Here is a 20584-nt window from a genome sequence, read left to right as displayed (position 1 = left end):
AGTAGAATGAATTATTTATCAGGACCAAAGCACCTACCTGTGTGAGATTTACATTGTTGATGGGTAATTGTGCTTCCCGCTGCCCCCTTGCTGATAGTAATGTCTCCCTCGGTGGTGATCAGAGTAAGTGAAGCAGCAGCAGGCTCGCAGTGTGTGTGTAGGCTGCAGCTATCCTTAGCACTTTTGCATTGGACGAGCACCGCTGCTGCTGCTGCTGCTTCTGCTCCCACTTGCGCTGCTTGGATTTCAGTGCAAAACCAAACGAGGGGTTGAAGCTCAAATGCAAGAAGCATCGTCACTCGGCAAGATCATATTAGCTTCTAAGTGTATCAGAGCGATCAAACGACGACCTTTTTCAGTGCAATCTCCTCCTGGCTGAGGGTTGTAAGTGTGAGCTGCTCCAGATCCAGATCCAGGTCCGCTCCTCAGCAGAGGGCTTCCCCGGCGAGCGCAGCGGGGAACCCTGCGAGAGGAGCTGTCCAGGTGCTGAAACGAGCCCGACGAAGCCTCGGCTCTCCACCGAGCCCCTTCCACAGCAGCAGCCGGGCAACACAGGGCCAATTTCAGCCAAACGCCATAAAAACATTGACGTTTTCGTGCCGGAGACTGACTGTAGCCAATGAATAGTGTGACATTTGCATCGCTCCGGTCACGACATAGCAGTCTAAAAATGTTGGCCGTGGGGTGGACGCGTGTGTGTGTGTGTGTGTGTGTGTGAGAGAGAGAGAGAGAGAGAGAGAGAGAGAAAGAGAGAGAGAGAAGGGGGGGTAGAAAGAGAGAGAGACCCAGTGAATAGATTTTCTGTTATTGATTGAGGCCAATTTGAGAGCGTATTATCGCCACAGATGATTTTATTAGCTTTACGCCTGGTAGGTCGTCCCTCTCCATGTCATGAGCGTTTTTTTATGGTTTCCCAAAATAAAGATACTATGGGAATATAAATTGCCTTTACAGCAATTGGCTTAACCGTTTGTCATTCATTGGGATTAGCCAGTCGATGGTTAAAGCGTACATCAATCAATCTCAAGCGTCTCTTCCTTCATTTAAACACGCCTGGACGTGGGCTGCTGAACATGTTATAGGCTGACACTCAGATTTCAGAGTGTGCGCAAATAACGAAGAGTGGTGATATGAATTAGCTGGAGTGGGCCTGTAGTTACAACCGAGTAAGGATGCGTAACGCCCAGTGGGTTCAGGGATTGTTTTTTTGTTTGTTTGTTTTTAAGGCTACTGTAGTGGTTTCAACAGTGGGCTTAAAAAAAACTGTAAAAGAAAAGTCAAGCACATTGAATCTATATATTGAAAGCTTTTAATTTATTGAGGAAAAGGAGCAAAACAGATATGATTTGGCACATCCTGTAGAAAAGTGCATTAACACCAAAACAACTTTGCTCAACGAGCCATTAACACCACTAACTTATAATACAGGTAACCTACATTTCCTCTTCAGTAACTATAAGGGGAGATGTGTGTATTATGATTATGATACAAAGGAGGAAGATACTCTTGGAAAAAAAAGTAAAATATTGGAGCTTTCATGAAAAGAAAACAGCTTTGCAACAACCACTGTTGCACCTTTTATAGAAAAGCTGAAGTCAGCTATTTTCAACATAACAGAAACTACATGACCAACAAACATACATATACTGGAAAGTATACCTTTATCGCATCAGGATATTCTTGTTAGTGAGGAAAAAACAACACAGGGCCGTCTAGAAAATCATCTAGATATGAGCTGTGTAGCATTCAATGGATTTGGTCAGAAGCCAATTTACAAAAGGCATCTGCTTAGTTTTGAAAGCTTCTTCAAATGTGCAACTAGGTAGTTAGTCTCAGACTATACTATCAAGATTTCAAACCATTTATAACTTCAGCAAATAATACCAAGTACTCAGTCTTAAATATCAAATCTATCTTTTTTTTTCCAGATCTTGGACGGTTCATCTTCAATTTCCAAACACCAACAACTGTCTCCTAAAGTCAGGAATTGTAGAAAAGCCGACAGTAAAGTGGGGTGAAACAATTTCTGACAGTCAATGTCACTTACACAGTTTAGAATAAATGTTTTCTCTTTTTAAGCTGCAGAAGCTAAAAGAGATGAAGTGACCATTAAGCTCAACCATTAACAGTTGGAAGCAGGTAGCAGAAGATAAGTCATATGGACAAAAAGAGGCACTCCAAGATTCTGATTGACTTCCCTGTGCCCAACTGAAAAACGGTAGATAGACATTTTGCCTAATGGTATTAATTTGCAGGCTAACAAGGATTATTTTTTTCCATTGGTAAGACAAAAGTGTAAAAACACCTCAAGTGTAAAACCTACATAACGAGGAAGAGCATTCAAATCAAGATCGCCTTGATTCTGTGGAAGAAGGACCAGGCTCTTCTTAATTACATGAATAAAAAGTGCCTTTGCTGAATCAACAACTTTAACAATAGCTTGGGACACAAGTGTGTATAATTTACTCATCTGCAAAGCAAACAGACCATGAGGTTAAATGTCAGGGGGAAAGATATGCCTTGAATGTGTGCGGAATTTGGGGGGAAAAAATATATATATATACATATTTTACAAGAGTGCTTTAACACATTTGAATGTTAAAAGAGATGATCATTATTGTCCTATCTTAACTTTGTGAGACTCACTAGTTTTAATATAAAGCTGTGTTTACACACAGGCTACAATGGACACAATTTCCCCAATGTTGCCATTATATTGATGGCTGAAGGGATAATTTCCCTGCTTTACGAGCAGAAATGTGACAGAAATATTCTGAGTCGTGATTCGAGTGACACGCTGCAGAGAATATTTGTTGTTCCCGACTGCTGTTCCAACCAGGTCCGTGATGGGTCGTCTTTGTTCCCGTCATTGTCATTGTGGGTCAGTCAGTCAACCTAGATGGACCAAGGTCATGACTGTCGTGTACTCGTGCTGCAGACCGTCGATGTCGGTGTCGCAAAGCGTGTAGTCATCCTTAATGATTCGGTCGCAGCCGATTTCGCCGTTGCCGAACAGGCCGAAGAGCGGAGTGTTGGGGAACACCTTGCGAAAGGCGTCGGCCTCCACGTTGGTCTGGTTGTTGTAGTAATGCTGGCCTCTCCCCACGCAAGCGAACATAAACCCCAGGGTGTTCCTCTCAGGAATTTTGGCCGCCTTCAGCCTCCTGATCGTGGCTTCAGCCGCCTTTGAGTTGCTGATGTCTTGGTCCAAGAGCACAGATGCCCCCTGCACCTTAGGGCCACTCAGGGCCAGGCCAACCACGCCGTATGCACCTTGGCTACAGCTACGGAGTGAGAGATGATGGAAGAAGGAGAGTGTGAATATTGCATAAGAGTGAGCTGTAAAATTTCCACTAATTTCCACAACACTTTCAGTTTAAAGCTGCAAGTGTTGAAATCATCACTACCAGTGTTTATAAATTCAATCAAGACATGTTGGTGGTGACATAAATGGCATAAGTTACAGAGAAATACAGAAATCCAACTTCAATATGATGTGAGGTTAAACTAAATGGTTGAAAGACAACAAGACCTTTTTATGCTCACAGCAAATACTGGGTTGAATTACTGCTCCAATGCTTTAAACAGGATTTTCCCCAGTGTCTATGAAAACTTCTACAGACAAAACCACAAGTGAGAAAGCCTTGAAATATTTTAATTTTGGGAATTTGCAGGAAATCACTTGCAACTATTAACTATGTATTAAACAACCCTTCTTTCATAGATTGCTGAGAAAGAACCTTGATTTAAGTGCAAGACAGTAACTCACCAGTGTCTGGAAGGAGAGAAGACACTTTCTACCAGTCCTCCAGCGATGAGAGCTTTGCTCTTGGCCAGAGGCTCCAGTATCTGGTTGAGGAAAGGTCCGGATTTATATGCCTCATAGACAAACATTAGTACCACCCTCAGCTCTGGGTTGTCAATGAGTCCTGCAAAGAGAAAGCACAAAGAATAAAGAACTGATACAAAAGCAAGACATTACAAGCCATGCATTTTTCAGTTTAGATAACTGAATAATTGTTGTAGGCCTTCATTTACCTGCTTCTTTCAGTGCTGTTGGGGAGATGGACTTCTTGCAAAAATGAAAGGGCTTGATGTTGACACCTTCCATGCTGGGGAACATGATTGCAAAGCCTGCCTCCCCCTCCTGATACTCCTGGGGAGGGCTGGAGCAAGAGCCACTGGGAGTCACTGCACAGAGAGACAATCGTGAAGTATCATAGAATGGTGAGTTATATGCAGTCACTTACACACGACAGGGGGACTCCTCTCTTTCTGTTGGTATAGTCAGTTTTTAGGAGTCAGCATCTAGTGGCTATTAGAGGAACAGCAGCTCAAGGTACTTTGGCACTGGATCCACCAGTCAACAGTGGTGTTTGCCGCTGGGTTGGGACTTAGAAAAATCATGACAGCATATACTAACCACAGGAGAACTTTTTTTTTTTTTTTTTAGCAAAGAGGTACAGTCTTCACAAGTAGACCCACATCAACAATGACCTGAAAATTTGACAAGATATTTGCACAACACCACAAATTACAGCCTTAGAAATGGGCAGAACATTACATAAACATTAGGAAAATCAACACAAAAATATGATTTCACTTCTCTTAATCAAGGACATAATCATAGGCACTTATATAGAGGTTCTGTTGAGTAGATAGTTTAGCAGATGAATGTGCTACTATGCAAATGAAAGAACATGAAGCTGCACCGTCGTATACAGGATTATAAGACAGGCAGCCTCATTCACATCTTCAACACTTTACATTTCAGGGTTTAAATTTTTTCTGAGCTAAACCCCTGGTGTGCAACAGACTTTGTACATCACAAAAAACCTTTCATTGTATTCCAAATGAGCAAATACTGTACATTAGTATCTAATTTATCCCTATCCTGCACTTCTGCTTATGGAATTCATAAAGGATAATGCAGAAATACTATGTCTTGGTGTATCACAAGTTGTCTTTGTAATACTGTGCAGTCCTCTGCCAACTTGCATAAATGACTCATAGTTGTACTCTAAGCTATATGGAAACCAGTTACAAGTAATCTGTAGATTCACCCTTATCCAATCAGCGATTTCATTCAATTGAATTAGAGCTGCGTGGTGACTCTGTGGTGACCCTCAGCTGCAATAACACAAAATGAATGTTATCACAAACAGTATAGGCTACCGTTAAACCTGATAGACGATGGGAGCCTGACAAGCCATCATCTTGAGGAAAGAGAACGTGGCTGATGGAGAGTCACTTCTCCGGAGGGTTGTGATTATATGGAGAAATGGGAAGCACAGCACCAGAAAGACTAGGCAATCTATCAGAAGGAGAGGGGGGGGGGGGGGGGGGGGGGGCTGCCAGCCACCAGTGGTGCTTTCCAACCAGGCAGCAGCAGTGGGGATTAATGCAAAGCCCTATCTGCTGAAAGGTGAACTATTCCTCTTAGATATGCTCAAGACGCTTTCTTTACAGCATCCAAGTAGTTCTACATGTTAAGCATGCATATTCATACCATTAGAGCTGCAGCTTTGAGGTTCTATTAAGAAATATCTTTTATGTTTTAACTAAATGACTCCTGTAATGTGAAATGGCTGTGGCTCCCAATGATTTTATTTTGGAGGATGTGGGGATTTATTTTTAATATATTATATATAACTGAAGAAATATGAGTGAGACATAAAAGAGGATGACTTACAGACTATGCCTGGTGTAGTAATGCCCATGATGTCACAACCTTTGGGGAAAAGCAGGTTCAGTTCTTCCGTGTCTGGACTGTGGCGACTCTTCTTTGCTTTGGAGTAGTTAAGAAAAAAAAATATGTTAATGTGGAAGGTCACCGTTTTACATATTTATCATTTTAATCATAAATTAAGAATGTATTGCCAAGATTATGTGACCATTTTAGATTCAGAGAAATGTATACGAGCAAAGCACCATTTTATTAGCAATGAGACTGCTAGTTTACTTTTCTTAGTGTTGCAAAACATTTCAAATATTTACAAGCCTGAATTTTCTATTTTTGATTGGCTGGCAGGAGTCTGTTAGTTCTAGTCAATAGTTTAACCGCAGTTCTAAACTGCAGGTAACCACAGCAAGTCTGATTATGTTTCACACTGTGTTACAAATCAACTCTCACTGTCTCGCTACTGAAATAAACCTTACACTGAGAACCTTAAACTGACTAAACACATCTTGAACACATCCTGCCTTGTTTTTGAATAAGTTCTGGCCATGATAGTGGTGCCATAATACTCTAATACTACTTAATTTTTTTTTTTTTAAATGGTCATGTGATAAAAAGTGCAAGTGCTCAGTCAAAACAAAATGACAGAAGTTCTAAAATGTCAAGAACAAGACAAGATACACCACTGCAAGTGCAGTGACAAAGAGGAACTTTGGCCACAAGCCGAAACTGACCAAAAGGGAACAGACACACAGCAGGCTAAAATTACTGCTAACTGGTCTGCAACATGATATGACCCAACTCTGCATGTTTGGTGATTAAAATGATCAAAATTGTATTCAGTTGTTTACTCTACTTTGTCAACTTTGCCCCTTTTAATAGTACATTTTTCAAACAGGAGTCTAAAAACACACAGATTAGTAGCACAAATGGATTTTAGACAAAGTCCCTTGTTTTGAAACAACATGACGCCATCTCTTTGTTTACTTTCCTAATACAGGATATGTCTCTCTACTACCACAATTGTAACAATAATGAATGACACATAGATGTACATTGATGAACATAACAGATTGAAGTACAACAGCAGTGTGTTATATTATTTAATACCAACCTTTATTTTGCCTGTTGCAATAAGCTCCCCAGAAGGTCTCACAGTCTACCATTGCAAGAACGGTTTTGGGAAGGAGAAAAACTTTCTGTGAATAATCAAAAGTAAAGTGCATAAAGTGTTAGAACAGTGTTAAAACATGTGTTTAGTGATGTCTAATGTGATTTTTAAGTGGCTACAAAACGTTGTGGAATAGTATACCACATCTTATTTGTTGGGTTTATCACAATATGTCTTTGAATGGCCCAAAACATGCACTTTTCCACCTTATAAGTAACGTTAAGGCTGTTAAAATAATCATATTCCAAATATAAGCACAACAGTATCATATATATTCTGTATTGGCTTGTTCCAGCTCTGTATTGAAGCTTTAAAGTTTATTTTTCAGTTCCTGATAACAAATTTTTCAGGTTTTCACCTGAAAAACATATCTACTCGAGTGTGTATATATCACGCAACTCACCCTACAATTACTACTAAAAGGGTTTTTGCCATACTTTGGCATTTTGTTCTATTTATTGTTGTTCTATTTACCATTATCCATTTGCCAAATAGGGTCCTCCTACACAAAGTTTCTCTACATTTTACTGTCCAAAACATCCCCTTTTCTACTACTTACCTCCACCTCCTCAGCCAGGATGCTGCAGAGAGCATGGACCTCTGTGTTGGAGAATCCACAGGTTGACACCCAGGTCAACTGCTGCTGAGTCCTCAGTACTCTGCGGGCACAGTTCCTCCACAGCCTGCACACACTGAAGAGACACACACATTCAGCATCACCTGCTACTAGAAACTTGGCAGAAGAGTTAGCTATTAAGTTCCTGCTGCTATCAAACAGCTAGACTGAGCACCTGCAAGCAATTACACACCAAGTACACCGACTACAGAAATACTCCAGCTGGCGCATTAGCTTTCGATCTGCCCTGAATATCTTATCAGAGCAGTTTCACTTCTGGTCGACAGCCATTAGCGTTAGCCGAGTTCACTATTTAGCAGACAAAACACACCTTGCGATCCGTAGAAGCGATTTGGTCGGTACGAAGGTGAGAATTCTCTCAACCACTTCAGCAACATTGCTGAGCACGTATGCAGCCTTGCTGTCTTGTAAAGTCGCGTCAAAATCCGGATTTTCACACATATTTCGCTCTCTAGTCGTCGGGGATGTCCCAGCACGGCTGCCCAGCTGCGAACTTTCACCTCTGTTCCTCCTCCGCTGCGGAGGAGCTGCGAGCTGAGTTTACACACCGCCCCCTGCGGCGAGGAGGTGCTACGGCAGTTAAAGCCTTTGCCATCTGTGGCTGAAGATTATTATTACACCAAATTACATTATGAGTATATGTAAAAAGCAATAGTGACTTACAAGGAAAATATTGTTTAAAAACTTCGCTGGTTCATATTTTCGAGGCCTCTATTATTTCAAACCATGAGAAGTTATGTATTTGTATTTAGGCATACAATTTTTTATATAGTGTCAATATCAGGAGGAGGTATGGGGATAATGCAGTGGATGTGGTGGTACCCTTTTTTAAAAAACTGAGCCACTGTCCTTCAAAATGTCTGTGCACGCCACTGTCCTTAAGTTTTGATAAAGGGTGGATTTTTTGGGGGGTGTTTGGTAGTTGTTTGCCTTGTGGCCTCTACCATCTCCCTTTGCCCTTTTTAAGCCTAACCAAGTAGTTCCCAACCTTGGGATCAGGGTACCCAAAGATGATTAAAGATGTTAGAGAAAACATATTTCTGACACACAAAATATTTTTTATTTCTACTGACAAATTTCTCATTTGCCATCGTATATTTTCCCTGTTCTCTTTCACACTACTCACAGGTACCAATGAACCATTTTTGTTAACCATTATTATATCAGAGCATGGGCAACCTTTCTAATAAAGCCAGACTTTGAGTAAATTATACTTGATTCAACCATTTATTTATGATCTTTACATTTTCAAGATAAAATGGGAGACAAAAATCAAACCAAATCATTTTTTGAAAGAAAAAAAAAATCTAAATTATGAACAGAAAAGTGAGTACAGTGTGCAAACATTTCTTTCACTTAGCTGGAACAATACAGTACATTCAAGCAACTGTGCTAAGAATTAATTCCTTGCTAAACTGGAAGTGAACATGATCACCGACACTGAATAAATGTTGACAATACAGGAGAAACAAAGATGCACAAGCAACTTTACGAAAGTACACAGAATAAAAAGTCCCTTTTATATAACCTTGGCTTAACTTACAGTATGGCTTTGTTCATGATGATTATGTGCAGTATTTTTCCCAAAAAAGTGCAAATTCTCCCAACATATACATACAAACTTATTAAAGTTATACAGTGAATTGTATCTGCCTTTTGGTTACAGGGTGTAACCGAACAGTGTGCTACCTTGTAGAGAGCTTGTTTCTTCAGGACGACAAAGGTCGGAGGAGACATATGAACACAAAGCCCCACATTATTTGTAGCACCCATATATGGGGGGGGCGGCCATATTCAGAGCAGATGAGGCAATGTGGGGAGAGGAGCAGAGCTGAGTCAAATGTTACACATCTCCATTAGAGTCTGATCCAGCATCTGCTTTACACGCAGGTTCTCTTCTTTAGCACGTGTGAGTTTATCTGTTAATATAGCATTGCATCGGTTAAAATCATAAAAACAAACAGCGCATGGATGCACAGAATAGAAACAGACAAAACTCTAGTCCAGGATAATAGACAGTGTTAGACATGTGCTGGATACTGTTACAAACCTTATGAGTGTCAGAAATTTTGCTTCTCTGTACTTTTCTTTCCCCCCACGATAACAGAAGTTAGCATTCGTTAAGTAAGTGCATATCCTACACTCAAGATACTGTCTGAGCCAGTTTTACAAACTCAAGTTTCATTTTGATATTAAACCTTTCAAAAATCAGACTGTAAATATCATACTCAAGCTATGGACAGAGCTGTAGTCACGACTGCATGAGCTGGTTTTAGGATAAAAGAATGAGTCTAAACAAGATTGTTCTTTTTGGCCAAAGTCTTTGGTTTGGCAATGGATTTAAATGATGCTTATGGCCTACAGCTAAGCGTACCTTCCAAGCAGTTTCAGGTCAGTCAATAACAATTTGGCCTCAAAACACAAATGTGAGCACCGATGTCACCTCAAATTAGACACCTATATGAAAAACTCCTCTTTTACATGTCATCAACACTCTCCCTCCACAACTTCCCTCAATGTTGTCCTGCAACAGCACTATGTCACATTCCATGTTTTGTTTTGTTTTACAAATACTGCACTAAGTGACAGAACTGAGAAGATTGAGCCTTGCAGTGGTTCAGGCAGGTAACTCTGTAATTTAAAAAGCAGATGTCCCCTTCTATATTACCAAAGTCAAAAACCTATAACAACTCGGGGGTCCATACAGGCAGATTTGGTTCAAACTCTCTCTGCATGCACTAATATTCAGAACCATATCCTCGCAGCTTAACACCAGATTACACTCCGTCCCTTTATATTTAGGTTAATTCAGATATTTTTTCTCATTTTAAGTGTTTATGCTAATTCAAATGTTTCAAAACACTGATGCTAGTGTCTTGGAAAAACTAACTCCGATTGCAAAAAGACAGAGCAAGTCTGCATTAAAACTAAAATAATTGGTAGTTTGGTGATGATCAGTTTAGACTTGATTATTTTTGTTGAAAACTTGTCCTTTTTTCTTGTTAGCCATTACAGGATTACAGATGTGGATTCAGGAGTGCAGAAAGGAGTTCTAGACCCCTTAAAGCATTTTTTGAGCCTGTGGGCCACAAGAATCATCACCAGCTTTCATCCAATGAGCAACAGCACTGTGCAGATATCGATGAATTTGTGCTACAGCCCTGACAATAACCAAGAAAAAATATCAGATGCTTTTGGTAACTTTTCATAATCTAGTTGTCTGACCTTCCCTCTGAAACTGTTTGAGCATGCATAATGTTGAAAGTCTTACAGTTTTGTTCCTGTTTGTTGAAAGCATTACTTGGTTTAAGCTGCGTGTCATAGACACAGTTGCCTATACTCTTTAAATATATATCACAGCATTAGACAATATGTCTGGACATTTGAGTTTCAGAAGAATGAAAGCATACAAGAGGCCGTTCCGGTTCACGCCTCATTTAAGGCTACTCTCAGTTCATTGGTCAGAAGACGGTTTTTCTCAAGCTGCTTGTATAGATGGTCTTGACCGTCAGAAAGCGGGTAAGAGAAAAGGAAAAGAGGAAGTTAGTACAGAAGACAAAGAGCAACCGCTGCTTTGAAGCTAATCATACAACCAGTGTTAGTTTGTATTCACGCTGTTGAACTGTCAACCTCATGAACATGACAAACTAAAGCAACTCACTATTGTTCAGTCACATTTCCGAAAAGATCTACCAAGCTGTTGCAAATACTTACTGTCCTTGTTAGCCATAGCAACAGCACTCATTATGGTTCTGTTGGTGTGAAAATTATTTTTTCCCCAGACACACTGAGAACAGCATGAAATAAGCCTACATGTTGATAAATGCTTATTTCAGATCAAACTGGAAACCAAAACAGGCAGCACAGTACCTGACATTCACACTGATACTTTTTTGAAGGAGGCCAGAGACCTTAAAGATGATTGTTTCAGCACTTTTAAAAATAAAATCCCTAATGATGGAGTTGATCCTCTTCAGAAGCAACCACACTGACTGACTATCAAAGCAGGTTACCTGTCATGACTGTTATATTCCAGTATTCCTCTAATTCAGAGAAAGACAGAACTATGTATTTCAAGTGAGGACTAGTTTGTTAAGTAGAATGAATTAGCAGCCCAGAAATACTGTTATACCAAATAATCAGCCTCCCGAACAGAAAAAGGAACAGTTAATGGGAGAGGAGCTTTAGAGTTTATTCGAAAGCTACTCAACAAAATAAATTAAACACATAGAAGACACAAATCAAAAAAAGTTGGGACAAATGGAAATGAAACATCTCAGGAGAAAGGGGGAAGGGCTGACATAGATGGAAGAATGTTTATTTTACAGAAAGCAATACGGCTCAGAGGTCTCGATAAGAGATGAACAAAAGGATGGCGGCAGCGATGGTCCAATGTGCAGTAGTGGCAGGGCAGTAAAGAAATACAGACACAGAGGAGACAGAAAATTGGGCAGCGCTGCACAGGAGAAAGATGAAGACGCTCAACCAGCGGGTGGCTTCTGGGGGTGAAGGGGTGTAAAAATTTAGCTGTGAAAAAAGGAGAAAATCAAAAGCGTTGGAGGGAGAAATGAAGGAAGAATGGAAGATAAATGACATGCAGAAGCAAAAAAGGGTAATAAAGGATGCAGATCTAAGCCAGAAAAGCTAAAAGATGAGAATGAAACTGATGAAGAAATGTGGCTGTGGTGCGAAAAATTATCAAAAGGAAACTAAAACTACAACTAAATGCTGTTAGTAGTTTCCTACATCAACAGATCTGTGAAATCTAGCCTAAAAATGTAGTCAAAAATACCTACAAAACGCCTTAATTCACGTGCAAACCAGTATTAGACAAATGAAAGAGGAGTAAAAAAAAAAACAACTCAAACATGCCACAAGAGGGAGCTATGCTACATTGGTGAGAGTGGTTAGGGATGCTGAGGGCTGAGACACAGAGCAAACACAAGCCAGTGGTGAATTACATGGAAGTCATGTCATTGAGGGCGTGGTCCAGCTCCTCGCTGATGGCCTTGTACTTCAGTTTCTGGGCATACAGCTCATCTATTGTGTGGTAATTATTATGAGATGGCAGTGAAGGATTTGCAATAAAAAAAAAAAAAAAAAGGAAGACAAAAGAAAAATAATAAAAGAGTCAGAGAACAGAAGTCAAAAAGGTAAACGCAAATAGAGAAACTGAGAAAAGAGGCAGGACAGAAATAGGAAGGGTGCATGTAACAGCTGCTGATATTGTGTCAGATTCCTGAGGAGTCACTGAGAAAGTGCCTCACATGTTCCATGACCCTGAGAGGACTGATTGGGACTAGCTGGCCTTGAACACTCAGTGTACCAGAATGCCAAGCAGCATTGTGGTGAGAAATGTTGCTGCCAATGTGAATAATATCACGCCGGCCTCTGTTGATCGCTGCTTTGTTTTTTCCCCCCCAGTAGACAACTGACAGTGCAGATAGTGCAGATGTTTGTCCTGAGGACTATTGACCACCCTGCTGACCAGATAAATAACCCGACACTGTGTAAATGTTTACAAAAAAGAAGTAATTTGCTCTTTTTGGAGATTGTGAGAAATTTGGGAAAAGTAGTGTTACCTTGTGCTGCATAGTTGAGTACATTTGTACATCACAACTGCTCTGTAACAAACACGCCCTTACATTTTGTGAAAACAATCTCTGCCGTTGCTTAAAAAGCAACTGAAAAAATGAAAGATTCATACCCTCCAAGTCATCAATGGTCTTCTCAAGCTTGGCGACTGATCTCTCAGCGAACTCAGCACGAGTCTCAGCCTGAGTGAAAGAACACAGTCGAACATTAGTAGCTCCCCATTAAGAGGTTCACAGATCATTACTGTGTTTCTGGCTAGGGCCCTTCTGGACACTTAAAGCACTCAAGTGCTGTAAAGGAAAACTAATTTAAAAAAAATACCGTCAATAAATTTATTTGAAGTAACTCATGAGTCAACATCAAATCAAAAACCTTATTAAAAATACAACAGGATGGATATCTCACATTTAACTAAATGAGTCACTGGTGATTTAGTTAACTCACCTCCTTCAGCTTGTCTGTAAGAACCTTGATCTCCTCCTCGTACTTGTCCTCCTTCTGCGAGTACTGTGGTTGCATACAAAGGGCAGAGTTAGGCAAATATCACTACTGTGTTAATACAAACAGATTTCAAGGGTTTATTAATGTGGATTATCTGCCGTGCATCTTCTTCTATCTCACCTTCTCTGCCTGAGCCTCCAGAGACTTCAGGTTGTTCTGCACAGTTTTCAGCTCCTCCTCAAGCTCAGAGCATTTGCTGACGTGTTATGGTTTGGTTGAACAAGCGGGAAGAGACATGAGACGAAATATTTTATTACAACAGATTATAACGGAGCGTATTGTCATTTAAGGTTGTGAGTTAGTGGAACAGATGAGGGGAAAGGGAAGAATGACAAGAGGAGGGAAGTTCTTACCCCTCAGACAGCTCAGCACGTTCCTCTGTACGTTCCAAATCACTCTCAATGATCACCAGCTTACGGGCCACCTGAAGACAAAGTGCACATCGGTGTCAGCTGTCACATTAAGGAAAAGAATGTAGCAAAACATGAGCTTGGGGCTCAGAGCGCAGGGAACAGCTCAGAAACTTGCCTCCTCGTATTTGCGGTCAGCCTCCTCAGCAATGTGTTTAGCCTCCTTCAGCTGGATCTCTTGCAGCTCCATCTTCTCCTCATCCTTCATCGCTCTGTTCTCAATAACCTTCATGCCTCTGGGGGTGAAAAAGAAAAAAATAGTGAGGTGATTAAGTCATGAGGACCATAAACCACAGAAGGCCAATAAGTTTAGGAGTGTGGTGTGTGACAACTGATAAGCAGTTCGTCTTATAAAAAGGACATTTTTTATGTAGTTTAAAAGAAAGTTTACCACAGTATGGTTCTTAGTGAAGACTTGAATTGGTGGAGGAGGACTACACAGGCTTCCACAATAGTTTTATTTCACTATCCAGACCAAACATCTGGGTGCTTCACATACACTGGCATATTATGGTGGCCAGCACACTAAGAGCATGATTCACTTGTAGTACTAAAAGACAATCTAAGTTTCCAGCAAAATGCTACAGGTGTGCCACTTATACTTTTGGTCAGGAGTGATCATGCATCATTAAAAAACAAATCTGTATGGCAATAATTGTGGAAACAGCATTGAATACTATGCAAAACATAATCTGTGAAAAACTATTTTCTATCAGTATTCTTCTATGTATTACACACTTCTGCACCATTGTTGCAATATAACTTCCAGCCACCAGTGGCAGCACTGAGGGAGTGTTAGAGGAGTGGTACTCCAGCAGCATGGATCATGAGCCATCCTTTTTTTGTTGGCAGGAACTCCAGATTTATCACAGTGTGCAAGTCACAAAATGCATATTACACTTGTTTCAGCCGCAGCATAAACCCCGGACTAAAAGCATGGTGTATGAGTGCAGTGTGCCCACCTCTCGCTCTCATCAGCAGCCTTCTCAGCCTCCTCCAGCTTGGTCAGAGCTGTGGCCAGACGCTCCTGAGCACGATCCAGCTCCTCCTCAACCAGCTGGATACGTCTGTTCAGGGAAGCTACATCACCCTCAGCCTAGGAGAGCACAACAACACTGAGTTCAGTTTATTTGTATGACCTGACATCACATACAATGTTTGCAGGCTTACAGCATCCTCAACCAGACTCTCTGAAGAGCTTGGGGCTGGGGTCAGGAACACACCCAAGGAAGGGAGGGAGGGAGGGAGGGAGGGATGGAGTCTTTTATAAACAGGCTAAGCGGTGGATGGTGTTTCTCTTCTAGTAACACACATCTGAAGGTAATGTCCATTAAAAGGAATTGTTAGAACAGTTTATTAACCTTTCTCCCCTCTATCAAGTCATTCCCTAACCCCACAGTCATTTAGTTGTCTTGCACCACATACAAATTAGCCAGAGAAACATGGCTACAACTGGGTATTTTGGAAGGGAAAAATCAGCTCCCCTGTGCTCCACTTAGGGGAATTGAACACAGGAGAGGATTTTCTCTCACAGGACCTTTGCTGCTGCAGCAACACTAGCCTAGCCTACTTGTTACAAGACTGTTAGTTTATTCGGGATGTGTCGGGTGGAGTCCTCTCATCTATCCATCATTACGCACGTCCTACTGTGGGCTAATTTCAAACACATCCACCTGCTACCTGACTGTATTCAAGCACAAACCGCCGCTGTCTGGGCCTAGCAGCCACGCTTTTTGACCAGATTTGCGCCTCTAATGCCGCCGGTAGTCTGAGGACTAATTGCCTTAAACCATTAGCAGCGGCTTACTGCTTCCCTCGAGCTCCTCTCCAGGTTCAGGTCCCGCTGCAGTGCCGCCGCCCGCTCCTCCGCCTCGTCGGCCTGCTCCTGCAACGACTTGATTTTCTTCTTCACAGCTTCCAGAGAGCTCCCACCGGCCATTTTTTGCTATTTCTGTTTTTTCCTCTCTCTCTATCTGTCTCTGTCAGCTATGCTAGTTTCCTCTCAGCACAGTCCAGGCTACCTCCGCGCAGACACACACCGACACACACACACTTTGATCCCTGCCCCCCACCGCCTTTAATCAACCGCTGATGAGGATTGGGACGTGCCACCCAGCCCGGAAGTAACGCATTTTGCACGCAAATTATTAAATTTATGAACTGAATTTTAAAAAAGAATTGTATTGTTTTACAGTGTAATTTCAAATTAAAAATGGTCATTTTTAAAATACGCTTGGAAGAGATACAACCTACTCAATTCATAACCTGTTTTAAGCGCATCCCCTACTGGTAAATTGAGCTGACCCTATAAAATCACAGCAGCAATATTAACAACCTGCGTACACATAATTATTATTAGACTAATTTAAACACAGTGGTAGTAGTGGTTATTATCATCATAATCCCCAACTGTTTAACTTATGTATCATTGTGTTTGCAATAACTTTATTTTATGCCGTTAACATCCTTATCTGCAGGCACAAGACAGTTGTTGTTGTTGTTGTTGTTGTTGTTTGTTCTCTATATATCTATTCGTTGCGACTTAACTATGTAATTTATTTGTGATTTTCTATTATTCACGAATACACTTTATTTTTGTGGTGTATAAAGAGCCTCTATTTATTGTTTCTACACATTGTATATAGAAGATGCTCATATATGTATTAGTATGTTTTAGGCTACGTCCCTTCTGAGGATCGATGAAGGCTTTCTAATCTTATATTATCCTTATCTCATTAATGTAGTTGTTGATGTCGCTGACTGTGACGTCATCAATTAGGCTTAATTGATGTGACATTTCAAACATGCAATACACTGGTAATTTAATCGGGGTAGGGGGTCGAACATAACTGCAGACACAGTACCAACTGAAACCGGCACAAATCTGTCAAGTATTTTACTGGTAAAAATATGCCTGTAAAATGCGCGACTGAAACCCTACACTGGTTGTCAGGTTGGTGAATGGCTGCGGAATGCACCGGTAAGCCAGTAAGCGGTGACCTTACCATATAGAGCACATGTGCTAAATTTAACTTTTTACATATTCATCCTATACAACCCAAGGACCTCCCCTAATTGATTATTGCATAACTTGATCATTAGAGATCGGATTAGAACACCTCTGTGGGGAGTGGTAATCTTGCTTAGCTAAGAAGATCAAAGGGGGTGGTTCAAGGTCAAACCATTAGGCAATGGGCGTCCCATTGGTGCTTGTCCACCAGTCTGGGGTGCTGTCAGCTCTAAACTCACATCTGTGGCTTTCTTCTCAGCAAGCTCCAGTTTCTCCTGGGCATCCTTAAGGGCTTCAGAGTACTTGTCCAACTCATCCTCAGTTGCCTTCAGCTTCTTCTGCAGTGCTACCAGGTCATCCTCAAGCTGGGACACAGAGAAACAAGAGATTTATTTACATTGAAAACAGACACCATCAGGATGTAGTATATCCAACATCAAGTACGCGACACCTCATAGCGTCTGCAAATAAGCCTAATATATAATTGTGCCACATAATAAACAGTACATCAACCATTTAGAAAGACAAATATTCTTAAAAGTAATGACAACTAGTCTTAAGTTATTAAACAGTATGGCTAAACTACATAGAATCCAATAGTTAAAATAAAATGTTCTCTATTGTTGCCAACTTCTTGCATCCAAATATGACTCAAAATGACGCAAAAAGTAAAGATATTATGATTCTTAAAACCTCTTTCGATCCTATGAGAGTCAGTCCTCACTGACAAAACACAGGCATGCAGGACCTACGCAGCGCTGTGCCATTGGCACCGGTGCGCAAAAGCATCAGAGTGGAATTCACAGTGGATGCCGACCTGTTTGCTCCTGTCCTCGGCTGCCTTCTTGTCTGACTCGGCCTGCTCAGCTCTGTCCAAGGCGTTCTCCTTGTCGAGCTTGAGCATCTGCATCTTCTTCTTGATGGCATCCATGGCTGCTTAGTGTCGGGGGAGTCCGCGCAAACCAAAAACAAAAGCAACTGAGTCAAAGGATCGGAGCGTCTGAACCACACTGATCACCAAGCTGGAGTGCGAGCTCGTTCAGGCTGTAGTGAGTCAAATATGTATTTTAGCAGGGCAGTTACTGGATACCCATTACTTTTTTGGAAACAACTGCAGCTGCTTGCCAACGCGGGACCTTTCTTTTTTCTGAAACTCTTCAGTGATTCGCTCTTTCAAGACATTTGACCACTTCTGTGACTATACATGGGTTATGGACGTCAGAAAGGCAACTCCCCCCTTCACACCAAGACGTCTACTCATATTTCTAAAACCCTCCAATTGACAGGCAGGAAGTAAAGTGTCAGGACTCAGAGGTAGACCTCCACTGAGGGGGGGGGGGGGGGGGGGGGGGGGGGGGTTATTTGGGAAAAACATGCTGATAATAGTGACCTAATTATCACCCTGAGAGATCACCTAGAAACTATGAGAAAAGGCACACACAAAAAAACATAATTTGGCAAATGTTTTAAAACGTTTGCTTCTATCTAGCTGTGACAAAAGAAAAAAAAATAGTTTAATGAATTGTGTCCTCAGGAGTAACACATTTATTGTTCTTTTAATATTCATCCAGCAATATTTCAACAGAGATCAGCAAAAGAATTAATTGTTACAACACTCAGCGCACCAGAGCTATTAAGACAAAGCAAATATATGTGATTGGATAAGCCCCTGTGAAAGTTCCTCTCCCTCCAAGGGGTGTCATATTAGCCAGTACAGCTTGTTTGTCTTCCAGGGATCATTTCAGCCGCTCCCTCACAGCATAGTTCAACATCCGAACAGCAATCAGATAGGCTTTGCTCACTGTAGAGGTATATCATCAAGCTTGTCCAACTTCTCTCTTAGTTAATACATGCCTGAGAGTTATATCTCAAATGGCCAGCAGTGAATATGCTGTCGTGCACAGTAGAGGATACAGAGGCTTTGGCATTTCAACAGCCCCCTCTGTGCCTCTGTTATAATTCACAGGGCCACCGGTTCAGCCGCAGCTGTCACACACACAACCTGTGGTCGGGACTGGAGGAGGGTTGTTTAATAATAGTTTACTGTCGACTACAGTAATTAATTTCTATACATGTAAGAGAAATAAGACCAAGAGAAGAAGAGGAAATCTCCAAAGATCATTAAATATGAGCTGAATGGCTGAAATGAATAACTAGTGTCATAGTATGGGATAGTATTGGATATACATTACTGTTATGTAACACTATATGAACAGCACTGCCTTGCTGGCCTAAAGCCAGATCAGCCCCAAATGAGTCTTTGGACTTTATCATCCTCTCTCTCTCTCCCCTTGTCCCCGATGTTCTGCTTGTGTTTTGTTGAGTGCATATTTTTGGGATCTTACTCCTTGGAGAACACCTGCTCGACTCTGTCCTCTCTGGCCTCATGCCCTTAATGACCACTCCCCTTACTGAGTCTGACTTTTAGAAAAGGGGGATTCAATGCCTTTCAAATAGGACTTTGGTGCCTTTGGAATTGGTAAGAAAAAGTAAATGATCAGTCATACAAAAAAACTCTTGGCTATCACTTTTAAATTTTCCATGTCTTGGTAGATACTGTATATACAGAGCTGAATAAGTCTTGACTCAGTAATGATAGCGTAAATGCCTCTTGGTTTGAACAGGTGAAGGAAAAAAAAACTTGCAGAGGATCCAACAAACTGCTACTTTTAGCTGAATTATGATGTGATAATTTCAGATTTTTCCTACTTGATATGTTTGTTCTTTATTCATTTGTTTGTCCCATTTTCTGCTTTTTTAATCCTATATTTCATCACTTTGGTGGTCCAGCCTGATATCCTTTCTGCTGAGCTTTTTTAAGACAGTCAGCTGTCCCTGTGTTGTCATCCCACCATGTGTTTTGTGGACTGTTTAGCAGCCAGCCAGGCATGCCTGTCATATACAGAGATCAGAGAGGCTCATGGCGCAATCCATGTCAACCTAGCACTGTGGATAGATAGAGATGAACATTGCCACACTGTACCTGTCCAACAATTAATGATTTACTCAGATTCAGTTAGGGGTTTGATTCATTGGTCAGGAAATACTTCCAAAATATGTTAAAAGTTCAGATAGATGTCTTTTTGACACAACACTGTATGTGATATTTATACTTGCAGCAAAAATGTGAATTTTATATTATGACAGCATTTTTGCCTACAATGAAGTGGTCATCTTCACAGTTCTGTGGAACCTTTTGTCACATTGTTTTATTCATACCAATCCTACATATCTTCAGTTCACACACATTTTTCTTTCACTGGCCATTTCCAGACCTGTGTAAATGTGCTAAAAAAAGGTTTTATTTCTCAAATACAAGTGTCTTAAACCAAACTTCTTGAGTATTCTTCAATGGAAATCAATCACATATTTTTATACAAAACATCTCTTTTGATTAGTCTGTTCACCCAGAAATTCCTAATATCAAATGATTGCTAAAAGATAAAGATGAAGCCTTTCAAAAAATTCCTCCTGACAGTGGAGAAAAAGTTTCATTGTGTGGCAGAGACGCTGTTAAAGCCATCAGTCAGACAGGGTGTGATAAATGAAACACCCCACAGTATTCCCAGAATTCCCATCA

General features: G+C 41.0%; 3 protein-coding genes across 10 annotated transcripts in view; all 3 read right to left on the bottom strand.

Moving 5' to 3' along the window:
* Window positions 1–673, bottom strand: part of LOC121899343 (transmembrane protein 266-like) — a 29269-nt gene extending 28596 nt beyond the window's left edge. Inside the window, exon 1 of the mRNA XM_042415089.1 lies at window positions 38–673. The gene's annotated coding sequence lies outside the window, so the exon portion shown is untranslated. The remainder of the gene's footprint in view (window positions 1–37) is intronic.
* A 618-nt stretch (window positions 674–1291) lies between these two features.
* fbxo22 (F-box protein 22) lies at window positions 1292–8019 on the bottom strand. Its single transcript, XM_042420033.1, has 7 exons — window positions 7799–8019; window positions 7411–7543; window positions 6795–6879; window positions 5693–5788; window positions 4039–4191; window positions 3770–3929; window positions 1292–3284 (listed from the first exon to the last, which is right to left on the bottom strand). The coding sequence occupies exons 1-7, from the start codon at window positions 7927–7929 to the stop codon at window positions 2891–2893; spliced, it is 1152 nt and encodes a 383-aa protein (XP_042275967.1). The 5' UTR covers window positions 7930–8019; the 3' UTR covers window positions 1292–2890.
* Window positions 8020–8702: 683 nt separating this feature from the next.
* Window positions 8703–18155, bottom strand: LOC121895103 (tropomyosin alpha-1 chain-like). 8 transcript variants are annotated; one of them, XM_042407961.1, is made up of 10 exons: window positions 17822–18148; window positions 17244–17369; window positions 14957–15090; window positions 14113–14230; window positions 13938–14008; window positions 13705–13780; window positions 13528–13590; window positions 13196–13265; window positions 12450–12528; window positions 11997–12015 (listed from the first exon to the last, which is right to left on the bottom strand). In XM_042407961.1, exons 1-10 carry the CDS (start codon window positions 17933–17935, stop codon window positions 12012–12014), a joined length of 855 nt encoding a protein of 284 aa, XP_042263895.1. In that variant the 5' UTR covers window positions 17936–18148; the 3' UTR covers window positions 11997–12011. The 8 variants fall into 8 exon arrangements, with proteins under 8 accessions (XP_042263887.1, XP_042263905.1, XP_042263872.1 ...); XM_042407953.1 differs by lacking the exons at window positions 11997–12015; window positions 12450–12528 and adding an exon at window positions 8703–9407 and having other exon boundaries at window positions 17822–18140; XM_042407938.1 differs by lacking the exon at window positions 12450–12528 and having other exon boundaries at window positions 10051–12015; window positions 17822–18155.
* Window positions 18156–20584: the final 2429 nt, after the last annotated feature.

The sequence above is a fragment of the Thunnus maccoyii genome, chromosome 1 (assembly GCF_910596095.1).
Source record: "Thunnus maccoyii chromosome 1, fThuMac1.1, whole genome shotgun sequence".
Taxonomy (NCBI): domain Eukaryota; kingdom Metazoa; phylum Chordata; class Actinopteri; order Scombriformes; family Scombridae; genus Thunnus; species Thunnus maccoyii.
The sequence above is the reverse complement of the archived record's forward strand: the minus strand, read 5'-3'. Positions and strand labels throughout refer to the sequence as shown.

Bases quoted from the DNA above. Each gene is read 5' to 3' on its own strand.
- fbxo22 (XM_042420033.1), bottom strand. From the start codon at position 7,929: ATGTGTGAAAATCCGGATTTTGACGCGACTTTACAAGACAGCAAGGCT. The intron at 7,544-7,798 runs GTGTGTTTTGTC...GTGTCTCTTCAG, and splicing joins TCGCTTCTACGGATCGCAAG to TGTGTGCAGGCTGTGGAGGA. The intron at 3,285-3,769 runs GTGAGTTACTGT...CTCACTCCGTAG, and splicing joins TTCTCTCCTTCCAGACACTG to CTGTAGCCAAGGTGCATACG.
- LOC121895103 (XM_042407938.1), bottom strand. From the start codon at position 17,935: ATGGATGCCATCAAGAAGAAGATGCAGATGCTCAAGCTCGACAAGGAG. The intron at 13,781-13,937 runs GTAAGAACTTCC...ATAACACGTCAG, and splicing joins CGTGCTGAGCTGTCTGAGGG to CAAATGCTCTGAGCTTGAGG. The intron at 12,016-13,195 runs GTATGAATCTTT...CTTTTTTCACAG, and splicing joins GACCATTGATGACTTGGAGG to CTAAATTTTTACACCCCTTC.